The following is a 16,688-nucleotide window of genomic DNA, read 5'->3' as shown; positions in this document are numbered from 1 at the left end:
AATGCCTCCTCAAAGTAGAGTTGACCATGATGACACAATATAGTAAAGCTTCTGGGATCCTCATATGGTGATAGGGCACAACTCAAAATGAGGAGAAAACAGCTGTAAAATCCATTAATAATCAGGATATAGAATGTATGAAGTATGAATCTAGAAAAATTGGAAGTTGTCAAAAATAAAATAGAACACATAAAGATCTATATCCTAGGCATTAGAGAGCCAAAATGGACTGGTATTGGTCATTTTGAATCTGACAATCATATGGCTTACTCTGCTGGGAACAATAAATTCGAGAGAAATGGTATAGCATCCATCATCAAAAAGAACATTTCAAGATCTAGCTTTAATTACAATGCTGTCTGGGATAGGATACTATCCACAGGCAGAGCAGGAAGACCAGTTAATACCACTATTACTCAAATTTACACAACAACCACTAAAGTCAGTGATGAGAAATCTAAAGAATTCTATCAACTTCTTCAATCTGAAATTGATCAAACATGCAATGAAGATGTATTGATCATTACTGGTGACTAGAATGTGAAAGTTGAAAACAAAGAAGAAAGATAGTACTTAGAAAATATGGCCTTAGAAATAATACTGGACAACACATGATAGAATTTTCCAAGATCAATGACTTATTCACTGTAAATACCTTTCCTAAAGAATATAAAAAGTAATTATACCCATGGACCTCACCATATGGAAAACACAGGAATCAAATTGAATACATCTGTGGGAGGAGGTCCTGAAAATGCTCCATATCATCAGCAAAAACAAGGCCAGGGGTCAATGGTGGAACAGACCAATAGCTTACATGCAAGTTCAGGCTGAAGCTGAAGAAAGTTAAAACAAATCCACAAGAGCCAAAATATGACCTTTGAATTTAAAGACCATTTCAAAAGAACAGATTTGATGTATTGGACACAATAACCAAAGACCAGGAGAGCTGTGTGATGACATCAAGAACAACAAATAGGAAGAAAGTAAAGGGTCATTAAAAAGATAGAAAAGAAAGAAAAAGCCAAAATTGATGTAAGAAAAGACTCAAAGTTGCTCTCCATTGTAGAGATGCTAAAGCAAATGGAAGAAATGAGGAAGTAGAAGAGCTGAAATGAAAATTTCAAAAGGCAGCTCGAGAAGACAAAGTCAAGTATTCTAATGAAATGTGCAAAAACCTGGAGTTAGAAAATTGTAAGGAACAACACTCTCAGCATTTCTCAAACTGAAGTAACTGAAGAAAAAATTCAAGCCTTGAGGCTCAATATTGAAGAATTCTATGGACAAAATGTTGAATGATGCAGAAAGCATCAAAAGACGATAGAAAGGATGCGTAAAATCATTGTACCAAAAAGAAATGGTCAATGTTCAACCATTTCCAGAGGTAGCATATGATCAATAACCGATGGTACTGAATGAAGAAGTACAAGCTCCTTTGAAGGTATTGGCAAAAAAACAAGGCTCTAGGAACTAACAGAATACAAATGGAATGTAGCACCGGAAACACTCACTCATCTAGGCAAAGAAATCTGGACGACAGCTACCTAGCCAACAAATTGGAAAGATCCATATTTGTGCCCATTCCAAGAAATGGAATGCAGAAATCACTGAACTAGATCACTAACATCACATGCAAGTAAACGTTTTCTGAAAATAATTCAAAAATAGCTGCAACTATTGACAGGGAAATGTCAGAAACTCAAGCTAGACTCAGAAGAGACTATAGAACCAGGGATGTCATTGCTGCCATCAGATAGATCTTGGGTGAAAGCAGAAAATACCAGAAAGATGTTTGCCTGTTCCTTATCGATTTGTGCAAAGACTTTTGACTGTGTGGATCATGGCAAGCTATGGAAAACATTTTGAAGATTGGGTATTCCATAACACTTGATTATGCTCATGAGGAACCTGTTCATAGACCAAGAAGCAACTATTTAAACAGAACAAGGGGATGCTTAATAGTTTAGAATCAGGAACGGTGTATGCCAGGGTTGTATTCTTCCACCATACTTATTCAACTGGTATACGGAGCAAATAATTGGAGAAACTGGATTATTATGAAGAAGAATGCAGCATCCAGACTGGAGGAAGACTCATTAAGAACCTGTGATATGCAGATAATAAATACAATCTTGCTTGCTGAAAGCAAAGAGTACTTAAAATATTTACTGATGAAGACCAAAGACTACAGCCTTCAGTATGGATCGTACCTCCATGTAAAGAAAACAAAAATTCTCACAACTAGTCCAATTAATAAAGTTATCATAAAAGGAGAAAATATTGAGGTTGTCAAAGACTTCATGTTGCTTGGATTCACAAATAACGCTCATGGAAGCAGCAGTCAAGAAATCAAACAACATACTGCACAAGGCATATTGCTGCACAAGACCTCATTAAAATGTTCAAGAGTAAATATGTCAGTTTGAGGACTAAGGTACTCCTGACCCAAGCCATGGTTTTTCCAATAGCCTCATATACATGTGAAATGGACAGTGTATAAGAAAGACAGTAGAATTGATACATTTGAGTTATGGTGTTAGAGAAGAATGAACTGCCATGCCAGAAGAACAAACAAATCTGTGTTGGAAAAAGTACAACTAGAGTTCTCCTTAAAAGCCAGGATGCTGAGACTTTGTCTCTCATAGTTTGGACATATTATCAGGAGGAACCAGTCTCTCAAGAAGGATAATACGTTTTGTAAAGTGGAAGTTCAGCAAAAAAGAAGAAGACCCCTAATGAAATGGGTTGACACCATGGTACTATCTATGGGCTCAAGCCTAACAACAATTATGACCAGGCAGTGCTTTACTCTGTTGTGCATAGGGTCACTATGAGTCTGAACTGATTCGAAGTACCTAACAAGAAGAAGGAAGATCCAGAAGGTGTTTCCTAAATTCTGGCCAAGCTCAGAAAGTCACAGTGAGTTACAGCTTCAGAGAAGTCTCCAATGTCATGCTTCTTCAAAATTCCAGCTCAGTCCTTGTCCCTGAAGAGAAGCAATACTGGTTGATAAAGAAATGCCAATGGATTGGCACAGGTTGGAATTCCCTGGCCTGCTTCCCAATGTGCTCCTATCTGGTGGTCGCAGCCTCTGACATCTTAGCCTAGGCATTCACACAATCCAGAGCACGATAGTGACCACATCAAGAGAACAAGGTGCACCGAAGTCTCAAGCATCCCGGTATGAAGACCACCTTCCAAATGTTCAACCTGTACTATAGAACAGCTCTATTCAAATCTATGTATCCTGAGTCTTCAATGACTCCAGCCTTCAATTGTTGACCCCTCACATCCTGCCCCACTTTTGTAAATAGTTCCTTCATCAAATCCTTTTCAGGTACACTCTGTGAGCCTGTAACTGTTTCTTGTCATAACTGTCTGGGTTTGAATCCTGACTTATTTTTTTCACTGTATAATCTGTTTTCCCAACTGTAACATGGAGGTAATATAAAATCTAGTCATAGAAATGTTGTTGTTGAGTGCTGTCGAATTGGTTCCAACTCATAGTATAATGCTTAGTCTGTGACAGATACTCTTCTAACATGCTTTATACATATGAACTCAAATGATTTTCCCTGATGTGGCAATGTAGGATAAACACTGGACCACAAGGTCGGTTCAAACCAACCACTTCTCAAAAACCCTATACAGTGTCACTGTGAGATGGAACCAACTCAACAACACTTAACAACAACAACATTTCTATGAAGTAATTTTTATCATATCTCCATTTTACAGATGGGAAAACAAAGAGATTATACAGTGAAAAAATAAGTCAGGATTCAAAGCCTGCTTCATAAACACTACATATACCATCTAGATTCGATTGTATTCTTTTATCGCAGATGTCACTATTATTTTTGATGCCTCTGTGAGCTCGCTCTTCTTTTAGACTGTGAAACTCACTGGGACAAAGACAGGGATTCTTTTACCTCTGTGTTCACACTGTCTAGCACAATGCTACCTAGGCACATAATAGGTTTCAGTAACTGTTGACTGTGTGAAACTGTAAATCACAAACCCCTTTATAAATGCCAGACATCCCAATCCTGAATTCACAGTCCTATGGAAACTTGAGCTGACCACTGAGCACTTGAACTTCAGGCCCTGAGGGCTGAATGAATGGGACATAAAGGCTACCAATCAGCCTCTCTTCCTCAACTGGCTCAGCAAAGGTTTTCATTATTCTTATTCATATAAAATTAACAGAAATGATGTCTTACAATTTGTAACAGAGTGAGAAGACATAGAGTGTGTGTGTTAGGATGGCAAAACTGACTGGGAGAAAGGAATTTAACAAAAGCAGAAGCAGCCCTCCCAGGCTCCCAGCTCATTCTGCCTCATTAGCGTCTCTGGTTTCCAACCGGTTGCTAATTGCTACCTCATTTCCCAGTCTCAGGAAGCCCTTACCACTCTCTGTTCCCACTTGCAAGGCAATTGCCTGGTTCTCCTGCAGAGATTGTTTAGATCAGCTTTCAGGCCAATGAAATGTGTGGTCCCACTTCACTTGGACTTTGGTGACACCCTCAACAAAGATGGGAGAAGAGATGCTCTCAGATGGGTTGGGCTTGCTCTGTTCTGTGATTTTAAGTTCAAATATATCCCTGCATAGGAATAGATTTTTACATTTTGGAGCATAATGAAATATTTATCTTTTCCTTACCACTCTAAGGAGCACTGGTTGTGCAGTGGGCTAAACACTGAGCTGTTAAGTATAAGATCAGTGGAGCAAGATGAGGTGGTCTGCTGGAGTAAGGATTTATAGTTTCATAACCCTAAATATTATGCAGTCCTGCTCTGGCACTGTGGATTAATGTGCTGGACTGCAAAGTTGGTTTGACACACAAGATCGGTGGTTCCAGTTCACTTGGAAACCCTGTATACAGTCACTATGAGTCAGAACCAACTTGACGGCACTTAACAGCAGCAACTATAAATAGCAGTTCTACTCTGTCCTATAGGGTGAAAATGAGTCAATTTTTGGTGGGTTTATTCACAATTCATAGTCCTGGTGTGGCACCTTGGAATAAAGCACTGAACTACAAGGTCCATTTGAACTAGAAGGTCAGCAGTTCAAGTTCACCAATCACTTCTTGGAAGCCCTATACAGGGTAGCTATGAGTCAGAACTGACTCAATGGCACTTCATGACAACAATCCACAACTCAGATGCCTCCCAACAAAACAAAACAAACCCATTGCCATGGAGTAGAGTCTGCCTCACAACCACTCTTTAGGACTAGAACTGTCCCATAGGATTCCTAAGGCTGTAAATCATTCCAAAAGTGAATTGCCACAGCTATCTTCCTTGGAGCAGCTGGTGAGTTCAAACTGCCATTATTTTATTAGTGCTTTAACAACCGCACCACCAGGGTCCCTTCACGGCAGGTGGTTGTTGTTCCAATCCATAGCACCATTCATTGAATGGGATTTCTGAGGCTTTTTAAATTTTCAAGGTAGCAGACTTTCTTCCATGGAGTAGCTAGTAGGCTCGAGCTGCTGACCTTGTGGTTCGCAGTCCAGTGTTTACCCCATGAAGTCACTGTGCTCCCTTGGTTGTTATTAAGTGTCTTCTAGTTGGTTCTGACTCATAGTATTCCTGTATAGAGTTTTGAAGAATCGATTAGTGGGTTTGAACTGACAATCTTGCAGTTAGCAGTACAGTGCTTATTCTACAGTACCACATCAGGACTCTTCAATTCAAGTTGTTTTTTAGTACATACATATATATACTTAATACTAAGTACCGTGGAGTCAATTCTGACTCATAGTGACCCTGTACAGGGTTTCCGAGGAAGAATGCCTCACCTTTCTCCTGTGGAATGGCTGATAGTTTCGAATTGCTGACCTTGAGGTTGGTAGCCCAACTCGTAACCACTATGCTAGCAGAGCTCCATATATATGTATATGTACATACATACATACAGACATACATGTTGTTGTTGTTATTGTTAGGTGTCATCGAGTCGATACCAACTCATAGTGACCTTATGCACAACAGAATGAAACACTGCCCCATCCTGGGCCAACCTCACTACTGTTGCCATGCTTCAGTTCATCAATGCTGCCACTTGGCCAATCCATCTCGTTGGGGGTCTTCCTCTTTTTCTCGGACCCTCCACCTTACCAAACATGACATCCTTCTCCAGCGATTGTTCCCTCCTGACAATATGTCCAAAGTATGAGAGACCAAGTTTGGCCATCTTGGCCTCCAAAGAGCACTCTGGCTGCACTTCTTCGAAAACAAATCTATTGGTTCCTTTGGCAGCCCATAGCACTTCCAATATTCTCCTCCAACACTATAACTCAAAAGCATAAATTCTTCTATGGTCTTCCTTATTCACTGTCCAGCTTTCGCATGCATATGAAAATACCATGGCTTGGGTTAGGCGCACCTTAGTCCTCAAGCTGACATCTTTGCTCTTCAACACTTTAAAAAGGTCTTGTGCAGAAGATTTGCCTAATGCAATATGTCATTTGATTTCTTTACTGCTGCTTCCATGAGTGTTGATAGTTGATCCAAAAAGAATGAAGTCCTTGACAACTTCAATCTTTTCTCTGTTGATAAGAATGTTGTTTACTGGTCCAGTGTTGAGGATTTTTGTTTTCTTGACATTGAGATGTAATTCATACTGAAGGCTGTGGTCTTTGATCTTCATCAATAAATATTTTAATTCTTTTCACTTTCAGCAAGCAAGGTTGTATCATCTGCATATTGCAGGTTGTTAATGAGTGTTCCTCCAATCCTGATGCCACATTTTTCTTCATAGAACCCAGCTTCTCAGATTATTTGCTCAGCATATAGGTTGAATAAGTATGGTAGAAGAATACAACCTTGTTGCACATCTTTCTTAATTTTAAACCATTCAGTGTTCCCATGTTCTGTTCAAACAACTGCCTCTTGGTTCAGGTACAGATTCCTCTTGAGCACAAATAAGTGTTCAGGAATACTCATACTTCACAAGGTTGTCCATAGCTTGTCATGATCCACACAATCAAAAGCCTTTGCGTAGTCAATAAAGCACAGGTAAACATCTTTCTGATAGTCTCTGCTTTCAGCCAAGATCCATCGGACATCAGCAATGATATCCCTCATTCCATATGAATTCAGCTTGAACCTCTGGAAGTTCTCTGTCAATGTATGCTTGCCGCCATTTCTGTATTACCTTTAATAAAATTTTACTCACATGGATATCAAAGAGATTGTCCGATGATTTCTGCATTCTGTTGGGTCACTTCTCTTTGGAATGGGCACAAATACGGATCTCTTCCAATCAGTCAGCCAGATAGGTGCCTTCCAAATTTCTTGGCAGAGATGAGTGAGTGCCTCCTGTGATGCCTCACTTTCTTGAAAGATTTCTATTTTTATTCCATCAATTCCTGGTGCCTTGTTCTTTGCTAATTCCTTCAATGTACCTTGGAATTCCTTCTTCAGTATCATTGGCTCTTGATCATATACTACTATACAGTTCAAACTTACTAACTGCTCCTTGGAAATCCTATTATTTATACATACATATTGCTGTTGTTATTAAGTGCCGTCGAGTTGGTTCCAACCCACAGTGACCCTGTATAGGGTTTCCAAGGAGCTGCTGGTGAGCTTGAACTGCCGACCTCCAAACGTCTTTGTCATCTGGCACATTAACCCACAACACCACACCAAGTCTCTGTCTCTCTCTCTCTCTCTCTCTCTCTAGAGAGAGAGAGAGCGAGAGAGTCAGAGAGAGAGAGATATAGATATAGATATAGATAGATATAGATATATATAGTGGCACAGTTATATATATATATATATATATATATATATATGTGTGTGTGTGTGTGTATGCATATATATTTTAATATTCTCCTCTAACACCATAACTCAAATTCATCAATTATTCTATGGTCTTCTTTATTCATAGTCCAACTATACTCTATACTGATCTCTATTATAGAACTTACACTGTCTTGTACTTATTTGGTGGCAGGGGTGCTGTTTTTACTTGTTCTTTTACATGTATGTCTTTCCCACCCACTGGCATTCTTTGAAGGCAGGCATCAAGTTGTGTGCATCACTACATTCTAAGAACTTATCAAAGGGCCCAGCAGCTACTAGGCATTGTTGTTGTTAAATCAATTCTGACTCGTTGTGACCTTGCATAGGGTTTCTAAGTAGTGGCTGGTAGGTTTGAATGGCCAACTTTGCAGATGGCAGTCCAATGCTCATCCTTTGTGCCACATTCGGCATTAGGAATTTGATAAATGAGGATTACATACTTACATGTAGTTAGGAACACAAACCCTGCACAAATACATAAGGGCATATATGGGAGCACATACACCCACACTCACATCCCCATGAACTATATACACACAAAGATACACACATGCCCTCTTTTAGGATCTCTATATCTGGATATGGAGTCCTGGTGTGGTGCTGTGGACTAATGCACTGAACAGAGAAGTTGGTTTGAAATGCAACGTCAGCTAGCAATTCAAGCACATCAGCTTCTCATTGGAAACCCTATACAGGGTCAGAATCTATTCAATGGCACTTAACAAAAACAACATATCTGGATACAGAGCTAGAGATAGAAATAGATACACAGAGATACTTGTTGTTGTTAAGAGCTAGTGAGTCAGTTCTGACTCATAGCAACCCTGTATAAGTTTTCTGACTCTTTTCAATCTTCACAGGAGTACAAAGCCTCATCTTTCTCCCTCAGAGTGACTGGCAGACTCAAACTGCAGACCTTGTGGTTCACAGTCCAACGTTTATCATATGGGGCCACTGCATTCCCAGATATGTAGATATAGGCATTGTTATTGATGATAAGTTCCATTGAGTCGGTCGTGACCCCTAGTGACCCTGTATAGGGTTTCTGAGGAGCAGTTGGTGAGTTCGAACCACCGACCTTGCAGTTCAAACACCTTTGCAGTCTGGCGCATCAACCCACAGCACCACACCAGGAGTCTAGATAGAGGTATGGTGGTGGTGGTTATGTGCTGTGGAGTCAGTTCAGACTCATAGCAACTCTGTACAGGGTTTCTGAGGCTAGTTATAGGTATATATAGAGAGAGACAGAGATAGAGACATAGATATATACAAATGCTTACATTTTGACTCAGTTGCACACAAAAACCCCCCACATATCTTCATGCACACACAGAAACACATATATTTATCTATACACAGACATACACAAAAACACAAAAGCACAAGACCATGTATCTGCACACAATACATGCATATTGCTGAAAAGACATACCATTCTCCTGAATGATGTCAGAGGCACACTGCTCCAGGACAGACATATTTGCCAAGATGGTTACAATCTGAAAAAAGAGAATGGAGAAGCTAAGAAAACAGACTAAAGATGAGCTGTGGGCTACACAACTTCCCTTTAACCTGCAGCTCCTTAGTGTCCATGTGGCAAGATCTTCTCTGGCATTTTCTTCCATCCTCATGGGTTCCTACTATCAGACCACATGTCTCCACACTCACTGACACCCATTCATCAATATGTCCTGACCATGCCAGACCCTTACTGAAGAGACAAGTGTCGCCCTGAAAGAAGATGGGGCCCTAGCAATCTCTTTTGAGTACTCTTCAGGCCCCAGGCCCTGAAATGCAGTATTGGAAGGTTCCTGGCAGCCTCTAACTCCTCTGCGCTGGCTAGTGCTCCTCCTGAAGGTAGCCCCTGCTCTGGCTGGACTTCTCCATCCCCACTTCTTGTCCTGATACTGAGCCCCACCTACTCTCGCCTGAATTGAATGAAGATCAATGTCAAGTTAGAGAGCATGAATAAAGAGCAGCAGCTTTATAAGTCAACCAAGAGTACAGAATCTGATGCGAAACTTCATGCTCAGCTGCACTTGACAAGTCAGCTGTCACTCAAGGTCTCTGCAGCAAAGTGATGCTGACACCACACAAAGAGTGATCGTTGGCTAACATCATGGTCTACACAGCCAGCAGCTCACCACACCCCTACCTCTGACAGAGTCAAGAGAGCCCAGAGAACTCATAGCACAAAACTGTTCTGACAAGAGGCCCTTTCCAGGGACTCCAGATTGTAAAGGCTACCAAAAACACCACTGGAATGACCTGGAAATACGGCACCCATAAATTTGGATACCACCCACCATACTGCTCCTGACACAAATCACAAAATGAAAACTCAGCCACTTCCACAGAAGTAGTCATTTAAGAAAAGAAAGAAAAAAATCCACTTGTCATGGGTGCAGGCCTATCTCTCAAAAAGTTTCTTTAAAGTTTGTGGCCTGATCTAACCAAATGCCATACCCTAACCTCTGAGACAGACAGCTGTTTCCTGCAGTGCAGGCAGCTAAGTTCTGAAACTGGGTAATGCATACCAACATGATGCTTACCAAGAAAGGGTGTTAGCTAGATTGTAACAGGTTCGTGGGTGGTAGCTGATGTTGAGTTGGCTTCCCAATCAAGGCAACCCCATGTCCAATGGAATGAAACACTGCTAGTCCTATGCCAGCCCCAGAGGGGGTTGGGATTTGGGACCTAGTGATTCATAGGGTTTTCATTGGCTGATTGTCAGGAGCAAACTGCCAGGCCTTTGTCTCTAGTCTATTTTAGTCTGGGACTGGCTCAGCATCATAGCAATACACAAGCCTCCACTGACAGGCAGGTGGTGGATGCACATGGAGTGCACTGACCAGGAGTAGAACCAGGATCTCCTGCATGGAAAGCAAGGATTCTATTGTAGAACTCCCACTGTAACCTTAATAAGCTTAATGTTGGTTTATTGGTAAGCAGTCTAATGTTATCCATACCTTATTCTAGATAATAAATGCATTTTAGAAAGATTATAGGATGACAGAAGGTTCTGTGTTGTTTCACTTTATCTTCCATTTGATGGTGGACGTCTGTAGGCTGAGTGGAAGAGGTTAGAGGAAAAGAATGGCTCTGTGGATTGAACTGTGTCCCTCAAAGAGATACGTTGTACTCCTAGCCTCTGTATCGCTGAGTGTGACCTCATGTGGAAATAGGGTGTTATCAGTTAACCCAAACAAGGTCACATAGGAGTAGGGTGGATCCTAAGTCTAAGAGCCTTCTGAGTGGTGAAAATGGTAGAACAAGTAGGGAAATAGTCACACAAAGGAAGAGAGAAGCCATGTGCCTACCAGAACGGAAAGATACAAGAAAAGATAGCACCTAGAACCCTCAGAGAAAGCAAGGACCTGCCAACACCGTGAATCCTGGCTTCTGGTCTCCAGAACTGTGACACAATAAATGTCTGTTCTTTAAAGCCACCACATTGTGCCATGTTGTTATGGCCGCCTGAGGAAACTCATACACACAGGTTAGAGATGTGGTAGAAAAATGGAAGGTTCTCCAAGAAGCATAAAGTACACAGTCTCTATGAGGAACTTAACAGAGCCAAGTGTGTGTGTTCTTGTTAGGTGCTGTGGAGTTGGTTCCATCTCATAGTGACCCATTATAGGGTTTCCAAGGAGCAGTTGGTAGGTTTGAACCACTGACCTTATGGTTAGCAGTCCAGTGCTTATCCTACAGTACCACACAGGAGTTTGTGTGTTAGACAACAGTTTGTTAGGCTTTCCCTAGGCTGTTAACAGTAGCAGGGAACCACACAGGGGCTGCTGCCCTCCAACCATCACCACCTGATCTCTTTGAATAAAGACTTCACTTGACTGGAAGGCAGGCAGGGAGGACACGGAGGAAGCGAGGGAGGAACTTCTTGTGCAGCATCCGGTTCATCACATGGCGATTAGCTGTGTCACAGTAGCATGGTATAGGTCTTTGTGCAGAGGCCCACTGAAGGTACAGCTGGTATAGCACATGCCCTAGGCACCACTTGAAGGAGGGCGCTACTGAGCATTTTTAATTAACCATTGCAGTTTCTCTATCATCAGCTGTGAGAGATCATTCAGCTAATTAAAATGATTACTTTCCCACTTGAGAACTTGTATAGGTCAAAGAAGGAATTTGGTGGTGCTGAGGGCTAAATATTCAGCTGCTAACTATAGATCATCAGTTCAAACCCACCAGCTTCTCCACAGGAGACAGATAAGTCAATCTGCTCCCATAAAGATATAGTCTCAGAAGCCCTAGGGAGAAATTCTACTGTCCTACTGGTAGCATAGTGGTTATGAATCGGGCTGCTAACCTTAAGGACAGCAATTCGAAACTACCAGATGTTCCGTGGGAGAAAGATGAGGCTATCTGCTCCCGTAAAGATTTACAGCCTTGGAAACCCTGTGCAGGATCATTATGAATCAGAACCGACTCCACGGTACTTAACAACAACAACAACAGATTCGCTATGGATTGGAATCATCTCAATGGCAATGGATTTGGGTTTGGGATGGGTCAAAGCAGACTGTGTGAGCTTGCTCAGCTGAGTATAAAAAGACGCAAAACTGAGGGAGAAAATGACTTTGAGCACATTTCAGATCAATTTTCATCAGCGAAAGCAAGGAAGGAGCAGTATTAATTTTCATGTAGGGCCATAATGTGTTAAGTAAGAAGTTAACAAGCTTGACTTGTATTTTTGAGCTGCTATGATGGTAACATTATCTAAAAGATGGGTGTCAGATGTTTGGACAGGGGTGTGATTTCAGTGCTTGCCATAGGCAGTATTTTCCATAGATACGCCTCTCTCTTTGTGTCAGACTAATTTAGATCCTGTTAATGAAAATTACTTCCTCTTTACAGAGCCTGTACCCCATGTGGTTTTCTAAGGTGCAGATGGCGTATTCAATTAAGCACAATTTGAATAAATGCCAATTATGCCCCGCTTTGAGTCCCCCTTCTGAAACATCCTTGTATGCACCAGGAGTAGAGAGGAAGAAGGTCAATGTATGCTCCTGGCAGTCAAGACCCTGTCTGGAATTTTAGGGCCAGGTTTGCCTGGTGGAATTAAAAAGCATAAAGTTGCCATAGAGTCAAATTGATTCATGGTAACCCCATGTGTGTCAGAGAAAATTGTGCTCCACCGGGTTTTTAATGGCTGTTGAATCACCAAGCCTTTCTTCTGAGATTCTTCTGGTTGGACTTGAAGCTCCAGCCTTGTGGTTAGCAGCCAAGTGTGTTAACTGTTTGCATCATTCTAGTTGGATGTCCTGATGGTGCTATAGGATAAGCACTGAACTGCTACCAACAAGGTTGAGAGTTCAAACCCACCAGCTGCTTTGCAGAACAATGTGGCTGTCTCATAAATTCCATAAAGATTTACAGGCGCTGCAGGTTAATACACTAGATTACAAGGATGGTTTGAACATCAAAGATTGGCGGTTCAAGCTCACCAGCTGCTCCTTATAACCACCACACAGGGTCACTGTGGGTCAGAACTGACTCTACAGCACTTAACAACACCAACAACAACATGAGTCAGAATAGGCTCGATGGCACTGGTTTGGTTGGATATCAGGTATTAATGCTTTCAGGGGACAGAGGGCAGGAGCTAAGCCAATAGTCTCCCCAGGCCCAGATGGTCCTGTCTGATGAAGTTTAGTCAAATCTTACCTCTTCTGATTGAAAGGTCATTATTCTTCATGCAGTTATTTGGGGAATATGGAAAATTTCAACTCTAAAGAGAGGCCCTAAGTGAGAGGCAGCATCATGGAGTGGCTGAGCACATGTTCAGACTAGTCCAAATCCTTGCTCTATCAGTGAATTGCCATGTGACCTTGGCCATGTGACGTAATCTCTCTGTACCTTGATTAAGACATTTCCTGCTGCCTTTTTAGGGTCCTGTGGTGGTGCTATGAGTGAATGTGCTGGTCTGCAAAGTCAGTTTGAACCACGAGGTCAGTGGTTCAAGTTCACCAGCTGCTCCTAGGAAACCCTATACAAGGTCACTATGGCTCAGAACTGACTCGGCAGCACTTAACAACAACTGCCTCTGTAACCGTCATAAACTTAGTGGCTTAAAATAACACATACAAAAAGAAATTCTATCACAGTTCTAAAAATCACAAGTCTGAAATGAGCTTAATGGGGCTCAAGTTAAGGTACTGACAGACTGTGTTCCTTCTGAAGGTTCTAGGGAAGAATCCATTTCATTGCCTTTTCTAGTTTCTAGGAGCTTCCAGAAGAAAAAAAAAAAAAAAAGTCATAAAATAAGTGCAGTCAGAATGCTCCTTAGAAGCCAGGATGGCCAGACTTCATCTCTCATACACAGGACATGTTATCAGGAGGGACCAGTCCCTGAAGGAAGGAGGACATCATACTTAGTAGAGAGTCAGCAAAATGAGGAAGACTAGAACAAGATGGATCAACACAGAGAGCAACAGTGGGCTCAGACATAACAGTGAGAAGAGTGCAGTACCAGATAACGTTTTGTCGTCTTGCACATTGGGTCTCTGTGAACGACGGCACCTAGCAACAAGAGGCTGCTGGCTTTCCTTGGCTCTTGGCACTGCATCACTTCTGGCCTCTGCTTACGTCCCCATATCTCCTTCTCCAACTCTGAGCCTCCTGCTTCCCTCTTAGAAGTGATTGCATTATTGCCACCAAGGTAATTCTCCCGTCTCAAAATCTATAACCTAATAAAATCTGCAAAATTCCTTTTATCATGTAAAGTAACAATTTACAGGTTTCTGGGATTAGGACATGTACATCTTTGGAAGATCATTATTTGGCCTACCACAGGAGTTCTGGTGTGGCATTGTAGAATAAACACTCAAACATAATGTAAATCTGAACTGCAAGGTTAGTGATTCAAATGTTATCAGCTGCTCTTCGGTAAACCTGCATAGGATTACTATGAGTCAGAACCGACTCCACAGCACTTAAAAACAACAACAGGGAGTAAAAATAAGATCACGCCTAAGGCTGTTATGGGCATTAAATGAGTTAGTGTTTAGGGATGCACCCAGAGATTTGGGTTCAGTGGTAGAATTCTCACCTTCCATGCAAGAGGCCAACTTCAATTCAAAGCCATTGTATCCCACCATCAGCCATTGCCCATAGGTCAGTGGAGTTTTTTGTGTTGCTATGGTGCTGAATAGACTAAAATGGACTAGGAATAAATGTTCTACTTGCACAAATCAGTCCATGAAAACTCCGTGGATCACAATGATATAACCTGCAACCGATCGTGAGGATGGCGCGGAACTAGCCAGTGTTTCATTTCACTGTGCAGGGAGTCACCATGAGTTTGCAACTGACTTGACCGCAGCTAACAATATCAATCTGTGTATTTCTTCTATCTTCTTTTGATGTTTTTTGCATCATTCAATATTTTGTCCATAGAATTCTTCAATACCACAAGTAGAGGTTTGAATCTTTTCTTCAGTTCCCTAGGCTTCAAAAATGCTGAGCATGTTCTGCCCTTTTAGTGTTTTAACTCCAGGTCTTTATACATTTTGTTGTCATATTTGACTTTGTCTTCTCAAGCTGACCTTTGAAAGTTTCTGTTCAGCTCTTGTGCCTCCTCAATTCTTCCATTCGATTTAGCTTCTCTATGCTGGAAGGTAAGTTTCAGAATCTCTTCTGACATCCATTTTGGTCTTTTCCTTCTTTCTTGTCTTCTTAACCACCTTTTGCTTTCTTCCTGCATGATGTTCTTGATGTATCCCACAACTCTTCTAGTATTTGGTCTTTAGAATGTAATGCATCCAATCTATTCTTTAGATAATTTCTAAATTCAAGTGGGATATATTCAAGTTCATATTTTGCCTCATGGACTTCTCAAAATTTTTCTTCAGCTTCAGTCTGAATTGGCATATGAACAATTGATGATCTGTTCCACAGTCTGCCCCAACCTTGTTTTTGCTGATGACATGGAGCTTTTCCACCATCTCTTTCCACAAATGTAGTCAATTTGGTTTCTGTGTATTCCATGTATATAGCCGTCTTTTATGTTGTTTTAAAAAGGTATTTATATGTCATTGTTGCAAAATTCTATTATGCAATCTCCAGCAGAGAATATCAGAAAGATGTTTACCTGTGCTTTATTGACTATACAAAAGCTTTTGATTGTGTGGATCATGATAAACTATGGACAACATTGCGAAGAATGAGTATTCCAGAACACTTAATTGTGCTCATGAGGAACTTGTATGTAGGCTAAGAGGCAGTTGCTTGAACAGAGCAAGGGAGCACTGAATTATTTTAAAATTAGGGAAGGTGTGTGCCAGGGTTGTATTCTTTCACCACACTTATTCAAACTGTATGCTGAGCTAATAATCTAAGAAGCTGGATTATTTGAAGAAACATGTGGTCTCAGGATTGGAGAAAGACTCATTAGCAATCTGCAATACGCAGATGATATAACCTTGTTTGCTGAAAGTGAAGGGGACTTAAAATACTTACTGATGAAGATCAGAAATCATAATCTTCAGTATGGGTTGTATCTCAATGTGAAGAAAATAAAAATCCTCATCACTGGACCAATAAAAAACATCCATATAAATGGAGAAAAGATTGAAGTTGTTACTGACTTCAATTTGCTCAGATCAACCATCAACACTCATGGAAGCAGCAGCCAAGCAGTCAAATGACATATTGCACTAGGCCATCTGCTGCACAAGACCTCTTTAAGTGTTGAAGAACAAAGATGTCAGTTTGAGGACTAAGGTGCACCTGACCCAAGCCATGGTATTTTCAATAATCTTATATGCATGTGAAAGCTGGACAGTGAATAGGGAATACCATAGAAGAATTGATGCATTTGAGTTATGGTGTTGGAGATTATTGAAAGTACCATG

At 41.1% G+C, this 16,688-nt stretch overlaps 1 protein-coding gene across 1 annotated transcript in view; it reads right to left on the bottom strand.

Moving 5' to 3' along the window:
- Window positions 1-16,688, bottom strand: part of INSC (inscuteable homolog (Drosophila)) — a 206,064-nt gene that overhangs the window by 12,336 nt on the left and 177,040 nt on the right. The window contains exon 10 of the mRNA XM_006865783.1: window positions 9,251-9,317. Coding sequence (XP_006865845.1) covers window positions 9,251-9,317 — 67 coding nt within the window. The remainder of the gene's footprint in view (window positions 1-9,250; window positions 9,318-16,688) is intronic.

The sequence above is a fragment of the Chrysochloris asiatica genome, unplaced genomic scaffold, assembly GCF_000296735.1.
Source record: "Chrysochloris asiatica unplaced genomic scaffold, ChrAsi1.0 scaffold00083, whole genome shotgun sequence".
NCBI lineage: Eukaryota > Metazoa > Chordata > Mammalia > Afrosoricida > Chrysochloridae > Chrysochloris > Chrysochloris asiatica.
Note: the sequence above shows the minus strand (reverse complement) of the source record. Positions and strands in the feature narration are given on the sequence as shown.